General features: G+C 41.4%; 1 gene segment (V, D, J or C); it reads right to left on the bottom strand.

The window, feature by feature from the left end:
* Nucleotides 1–6,775: 6,775 nt before the first annotated feature.
* Nucleotides 6,776–7,286, bottom strand: LOC126495230 (Ig heavy chain V region 3-like). The segment is given in 2 exon segments: nucleotides 6,776–7,104; nucleotides 7,193–7,286. Coding segments are annotated over 2 exon segments (375 nt in total).
* Nucleotides 7,287–8,170: the final 884 nt, after the last annotated feature.

Below are 8,170 nucleotides of genomic sequence, written 5' to 3'. Positions count from 1 at the left end.
GCTGTGCTTGCGGCAGCAGCAAGGGCAGTCAGAACTGGTAGCAGAGGGGCCAGCACAGAGGAGAGGAAGGGGAGGCAATCTTGCTTTCCCCTCCCTGGCTTTCCTCTGCCTGCTCCTGTCATTAGGAGTGGCTTTGCCATGACCCCAGGAGCAGTTAGAAACTACTGTTCCTTCAGCAGTCTTCTAAATAACATACCCCAGCTGCCATACCCCCGTGGCTCATTTATACCTGTCAGCTGAGTGCATGGAAGACACCTTCTCCCTCGTGCACCTTTTTGGCTTCCCTAGCAACTCAGCTGATCCTGCTTCTGCTCTGAAAGGGCCCTGCTTAAACCACATTTTAGGTTTAGGTTTAGGGAATTGGGCGTTGTCAATCTCTCTGGCTACTTCCTGCTGAACAGGGACGTTGCATTCTTATGGTTTTTACTGCAATTTACTGCCATTTTCAAGCCGAGCTCGGACTCAGGTCACAGTGACAGGGGAGAGGCAGAGGCTCCTCCTCACCGAGCTGTATGGTGAAGGCATGGCAGGGCTGAGCGACTTGTCCTGGTGGGTTGCCCCGGGCTGGGACAGAGGTCCAGGTCAACAGATTTTCTACACTTCTAAGCCCTGAGGCAGGTCCCAGGAGTTTGCAGCTTCGAAGTCCCTCAGCGCTGCTTGGCCTTGGAGCCACCTAGAGCTCCTTGGTCTGGGAGCCTCAGCTGCTCACACTCCACTGCAAACTCTGGAGGTCTCAGTAACTCAAACCACATGAACATTACAACCTTCCTTAGCGTACCTTGTTCAGCGGCAAAATTTAGATCTCTACCAGGCTTGTCCCAGGATGACACATTAAGATTGCCAGAGATGGCAAACCAAGGTGCAATTGTGTCACATTTAGCCAAAAACCTCTCCAATGCACTCTGTAACAACTCGTTAAGAGCTAGAAAAATCAGGTGTGATGTTGAAGCGCCCATTCTAAAATCCCATTCTTTCTTTTAATTTTACTTTAAACCATCCACTATTGTCATGACTATACTTTAAACCGTCTGCTTTGGTCACAGCCCTATTACCCCCACTCTCCCTTCTACCAGCAAGAGCAGAAAACCCGCTTTTTGTCACGGATCCCCAATCTTTACCTTGAGAATTATTTGGTGCACCCCCTGACTGCAGCAAGTTCTGGGCTCCACGGAGAGAGGTTTGGAGGTTCCCTGTACACTTGTCCCCGTACTGGCCACCAACTGTTGCGTCTCTACCTCATCCCGCAAGGAATGACGCGACCACCAGAGCTCTTCTCACTGCATTTTATTCCAGGACTTTATTCACTTTCTCTCTCTCTTCCTTCCTCTCTCTACCCTCTCTCTCTGGGCAAACCTCTCCCAGCCCTTTAAGTAGGCATGGGCTGCCAACCCTGAACTGCCAGGTGGGCACTGCCCATAGGTTCACGCATATGCAGGCAGCTGATAATCATTGCGTGATCATAGCATAGGTCAGGCCTTAGCCATCTCAGGAGTTGATTATACATCTCCATCAGGTGTGACACCATGCAGCTCGCTACACTCCAAAGCTACAGAGAAACCCTTTCTTGAACACTGCTGCCATTATTTTCTTGGGGATGGAGAGATGGCTCAGTAGTTAAAAGCAGAGCCTGCTCTTCCAAAGGTCCTGAGTTAAATTCCCAGAAATCACATGGTAGCTCACAACCATCTGTAATGAGATCTGGAGACCTCTTCTGGCCTGCAGTCATAGATACAGACAGAATACTGAGAAAACTGAACACTAAATAAATAAATAGACAGACAAATAAATCTTAAAAAAAATAGAGGCTTGCTGAATCAGCTTTAGCTGTAAAACATTGCAGCTCTTTTAAGAGGTCTTGCCATGAAGCACTTAAATGATGCTGATGAAAAGCTGACTGCATGCTGATGGAGGTGGGTCTTGTATCTGTCTGTTGCTTTCATTGGTTAATTAATAAAGAAACTGCCTTGGCCCTTTAATAGGACAGAAAATTAGATAGGTGGAGTAAAGAGAACAGAACGATGGGAGAAAGAAGCTGAGTCAGTGAGTCGCCATGATTCTCCTACTCCAGACAGATGCAGGTTAAGATCTTTCCTGGTAAGCCAGCTCATGGTGCTACACAGGATATTAGAAATGGGTTAGATCAATATGTAAGAGATAGCCAATAAGAGGTTTTAACTAATGGGCCAAGCAGTGTTTAAAAGTACAGTTTCCATGTAATTATTTCGGGGAATAAGCTAGCCATGTGGGGGGCTGGGTGCCGGGGATGCAGCCCTGACACTCCTATTACAACAGCGTGCTTTTTTGGTTTTCAGCTGTAGCAGGAAAAATAGTAGCACCATTTTAAAATGCTGGCTTTCTGGGCCATCCTGCCAGCCCAAATTCTGACTCTTTCAGGCAGGAGGTCCAGTTACAGAGATTCTGAGTGTGGTTTGGGAGCAGACTGCCATAGCTTGCTTTCTGGCAAGGACCTCGAAATGTCATAGAGTTGTTGCAATAAACATAGCTACAGCTGGTACCTCAGCCATGAGGCTGGAATCTCAGAAAGCTAAGGAATGGGCTGGATCTAGACGTCAAAGCCACAGCTTTAATCCTATCCATATTGCTTAGCAAATTAAAGACTCATGTGGTCAGAAAAGGGAGAGACACAGTAGAGATAGATTCAAAGACAAAAAAACTCTAAATGTTTTACTGCATGTTTGAAAATATATGTAGGCTTGGGAGAAAAAGAAAATAAGAAAGTAGTTAGGTGTGGTGGTACACACCTTTAATCCCAACACTTGGGAGATAGAGGCAGGCAGACCTCTGTGAATTCAAGGTGTGGTAGCACACAACTTTAATCCCAGAACTTGAGAGACATAGGCAGGTGGATCTCTATGATTTCAAAGACAGCCTGGTCTACACAAATAGTTCCAGGACAGCCAAAGATACACAGAGCACCAGTCTCAAAAAGCCAAAAATTAAAGTAAATGTAAAAGAAATAAAGGTTAAAATAAAGCCACATAAAGATGAAAAATACACAGAGAGTTAGGATACTGTATGTTATTATGTTCTCTTTGAATTGTTTGAATGCTAAGGAACGAGCAACAGCTGATAAAAGATATTCATTTCTATTTATGTATTGATTGATTTCCATTAAAAAATTTACACTTCTCCTCCTCCCATTCCCCTTTCACTCCTATACTGACCCTCCTCCCTATACCCCCTCCTTAAGAGAGGACAGGGAACATTGCCCTGTGGGAAGTCCAAGGCCCTTCCCCCTAAGTCCAGGCTTAGGAAGCTTTGCATCCAAATAGTCTAGGATCTCAAAAAGCCAGTACATGCTGTAGAAATATGTCCCAGTGCCTTTATCAATGGCTTCTCAGTCAGCCCCCATTGTCAGCTACGTTCAGAGTCTGGTTTGATCACATTCTCCTTCAGTCCCCATCCAGCTGGATTTGGTGAGCTCCCATTAGAACAGGCACAATGTCTCAGTGGGTGGACCAACCCCTTATGATCCTGACTTCCTTGCTCATCTTCTCCCTCCTTCTGCTCTTCAACTGGACCTTGGGAGCTTGGTCTGTTGCTCTGATGAGGGTCTCTGTCTCTATCTCCATCTGTTGCCAGATGAAGATTCTATGGTGATATTCGAGATAATCATCAGTGCGATAGTGGGCCAAGTCCAGTTCAGGCACCCTCTCCTCTGCTGCCCAAGGACCTAGCTGGGGACATCCCGGTGGACACCTGGGATGCCCTCTAGAGCCACTTCTCTTGCCAACCCTAAAATGGCTCCCTTAATGTAGATATCTTCTTCCCTGATCTTATAGCGGCCCTTCCTCCATCACTACCCTCCCACTCCCCCAAGCTCTCTCCAGTCTTTCCTATCTCTCTTCTCTCTCCACCTCTCCCTTTCCCAAATTCCCACTCCCATCTCTGTCCCCCACCCCAATACTCCCAACTTTTTCCCTGTGATCTTGTTTGCTTCCAATTTCCAGGAGGATCTATATATGTTTTTCTTTCAGTACACCTTGTTATTTGGCTTCTCTAGGCTTGTGCACTATATGCTTAATGTCCTTTCTTTTTGGCTAGAGTCCACTAATGAGTGAGTACATACCATAGTCATCTTTTTTGTGTCTGGGTTATCTCACTCAGGATAGTATTTTCTATTTCCATCCATTTGCATGCAAGATTCAAGATGTCATTATTTTTTACCACTGAGTAGTACTCTAATGTGTAAATATTCCACACTTTCTTTATCCATTCTTCCATTGAGTGGCATCTAGGTTGTTTCCAGGTTCTGGCTATTACAAATAATGCTGCTATGAACATAGTTGAACAAATGCTTTTTCAAAGGATTGGGCACCTCTTGGGTATATTCCCAAGAGTGGTATGGATGAATCATGCGGTAGATTGATTCCCAATTTCCTGAGAAACTGCCACACTGATTTCCAAAGTGGTTGCACAAGTTTGCATTCCCACCAGCAATGGATGAGTGTTCCTGTTACTCCACATCCTCTCCAGCAGAGGGTATCATTGGTGGTTTTGATTTTAGCCATTCTGACAAGTATAATATGACATCTCAAAGTTGTTTTGATTTGCTTTTCCCTGATTGCTAAGTAGGTTGAACATGACCTTAAGTGTCTTTTGGCCATTAGTCTGATGAGAATTCTCTTTTCAGTTCAGTACCCTATTTTGTAATTGGGTTAATTAGAAATTTAATGTCTAGTTTCCTGAGTTCTTTATATATTTTGGAGATCAGACCTTTATCTGATGTGGGGTTGCTGATATTTATTTATAAATTTATATATAAATTTATAAATATAATCCAAGATATTTTGAAAATAACCTGACTTCAAAATTATGTTATTTTAAAGAAATATATTATGTTACTTTGGAGAAGAGGATTTGCTTTTGATTGCAAAGGATATGAGAGGCTGTAGATTCATTCTGAGTTAAGAAAAATCAGGTTTGATCAAGGAAGAGAGAAATCTCTGATAGAAGCAGATGGCCCAGATTTCTGAGTTTTATATCCAGACAAAATTCAAGACTGCTGCCTGAGGTAATCAAGCCTCACAGGATACTCCAGTCATGACTTGATCATAACTCTAAATTTTCTGTAGTTCCCCATAAGATTACCAGCATCTCCAACTATCAGGAAGTAGCCTGAAAAACTATGCCTACTTTCCCCAAAAATTGACTATGGATATTTTTGTTTTATTTTTTTTTAAAGAGGGGGAAGTGATGTGGGATCATGGTCTGTATTCTGTCCATTATATTTTAAATAAATGTTTATTGACCAGTAGCCAGGCAAGAAGTATAGGTGGAACAACCATACAAAAAGTAGAGGCAGATCAATGAGAACAGGAGAATTATGGGAAGGGGACACAGTCGTGAGCCCACCACAGAATAAGCAAGATGTGACTGTCCCGCTGAAGGTACCGAGCCATGTGGCTAGCATAGACAAGAATAATAGGTTAACATAAGTTATAAGAGATAATAATAAGCCTGAGCTAATGGGCCAATCAGTTTATACTTAATGTAGATCTCTATGTGATTTTCTTTGGGACTTATGGATTGCAGGAACTGGGCAGGACAGAAAACCTCACACAACAACTTAGTGTTCAGTGCCGTTCTGCCTTTAAAGGGATTCATGTGACTGCTCTTCCATATAATAACACAGAATATGACTGGGGTCAAGTTCAGACACATTTATAGGGTAGTCGGAATAATTATGCTTTATTTATGGACATAGATTCCTCCCTTCACCAGAAAATCTCTGACATGCTCGCTCTGTGCACAAAATATGGCTGTCTCTGCTTTCTTCATTATCAAAGGTGCTATAGAGTAGATGTTTCAAAAATGAATGGTGAGCTGTGCTTTGGTTGATTTCCAGATGTCCATGAAACCCAATCTTTTCTTTGGTGTTGTTCAATAAAGTCGAAGCAGAGAACACTGAAGATGAATTGAGCTGATAGATAAGCACAATTGATTGGTGATGTTCACAAGTACTGAACCATTCAAAAATCCAAACACATTGTAGAAAAAAAGAGACTATCATTTTGATATCCAATGGCATGTGATAGGTGAGGATGTACAATATAGTTCTATGTTCTATAAAGATTTGAGACTGTGGAGCAGGTTTCTGAGACTGGGAAGGAAGTAAATATGGGACCAGAGAATATTGTATGCTATCAGAACCTACCTCAATTAACATGTACATACATTGATTTGATTAATATTTTTTTGTGAAAAGTAATTTAATCATACTTGATCAACTTACTGGAATTATATTCCTACAAAGTGCATTTTGACACATATCTAACACTCTGAGAGTCTGGAACTTCTGAAGGACTACACAGCCAGAGTTAACTATAAACGGAAAATAATGTAACATTTATGACTCTGAAGGACTTTTGTTTTCTCGGACGTTATTATTTGGACTTTACTACTCAAATTTATATTTCCGCTTATTAAAAATTACCTTCAAAATGTCCCATTATCTTATAATTGAGAGATGGATTCTTTTATCAAACTTCATAATCACAGTTTCACCTTTTTATTATTTTATTAATGAAGAAACATTTCAATGAATGTGGTCATTGATGAAAAGATTGTGAAGGTGTGGTATATACTAAATAAGCATCCCTTCATTCACAGATATAATTTTGAAAAGTTGTTACAAAAAAGTGAGAGACAAAACAACATTCAGAAAGATTGTTTTTGTGATTTTTAAAACCTCGTCTTCTTTGTCATGTCAATCCCAGCGCAGCTTCCTGCTCGTACAGGGTTTCTGACACACTCAGGATGTGGTTGTAACACTGTGTCTTGCACAGTAATAGACTGCAGAGTCTTCAGATGTCAGGCTGCTGAGCTCCATGTAGGCTGTGCTTGAGGATTTGTCTGCAGTCATTTTGGCCTTGCCCTGGAACTTCTGTGCATAGCTAGTATAACTATCACTAGGATCAATAAATCCAATAAGCTCCAGGCCCTGTCCAGGATTCTGCTTCACCCAGCTAATATAGTTGCTAGTGAAGGTGTAGCCTGAAGCTTTGCAGGACAACTTCACTGAGGTCCCGGGTTTCTGCAGTTCAGGCCCTGACTGATGCAGCTGTACTTGGGAGTAGACACCTGTGAAAAAAAAAAAGAGTAGATTGTCAGGGACATTGTTACCTCAATTGCTGTCTTTTCCTCAGGTTTGGAATTAGAAATTCCTTACCTGTAGTTGCTGACACAAGGAAGAGAATGATACAGCTCCATTCCATGGTGTGGGCCTTGTGTGCTCAGTGACTGTGGAGAAGACACTGATCATATGTTATTGTTGGGTGTGGATTTTCCTGTATTTACCATAATAGTCTCAGGTAATTTGCATATTCATGAACAGGGGATTTCTTAAATTGGCACCTAGTTGAGTTTGAGAAGGTGGTGAATGACACTTGAGTTAAGCAACAGAACGGTGAAGTTCATATCCTGATCCTGTCTGAAGAAATACATCTCACACCATTCCCTCAGCTCTGCAGATGCTGTGGGTGTAACAACAGGACCTAAGCTCTCAGTAGATATATGGCCTGAGGCAGTTGCTCTACTTTATGCCAAGGTTGTCATATTGATTCAGAGAAGGTGGTTGTGATGATAATGGAGACCGGAAATTTCAAAACTTTCTAAATTTTGAGAAATTATAGCCTAATTTCAGATATATAAAATTAATGTTTGCATACCAGAAGATTTCATACCAATACTCACTGAAATGACCTAAAGAAATATACCTCAGAAATGTTGGCACATTGATGTTTAATGCAGCACTATCTACCACAACTTACAGAAATAAACTTTATTTCTGTGAGGAGATGATTGCACCAAGAAGACATGGCTGTATGCGTGACACAACAGAAATAGGTCATCTGAAAGAATAAGGAACTTATATCACCTTTAAGAAAATAAATGTAACTGGAGATAACTCCATTCATTAAAATTATCTCTGAAATACTGATACTATATGAAACTCTAAGTAGTTTTCCTATATTGAATAATTACAAAGAACTATTTATGCAAATAACTAACAATGGAGGAATGAAACTGTCTAGCAGAATATAGCAAAAGCAGGTATATCAAGAAAATGAGGGGTAGGAGTTATGGGAAATTTATGCACAGTGTAAAATTTATAGGTATGAAAATTCTAAACATATATAAAATTGTT

The sequence above is a fragment of the Alexandromys fortis genome, unplaced genomic scaffold (genome assembly GCF_014885135.2).
Source record: "Alexandromys fortis isolate MF-2015 unplaced genomic scaffold, M_Fortis_MF-2015_v1.1 scaffold_333, whole genome shotgun sequence".
Lineage (NCBI taxonomy): Eukaryota > Metazoa > Chordata > Mammalia > Rodentia > Cricetidae > Alexandromys > Alexandromys fortis.
This window is presented reverse-complemented; position numbering and strand designations above follow the sequence as displayed.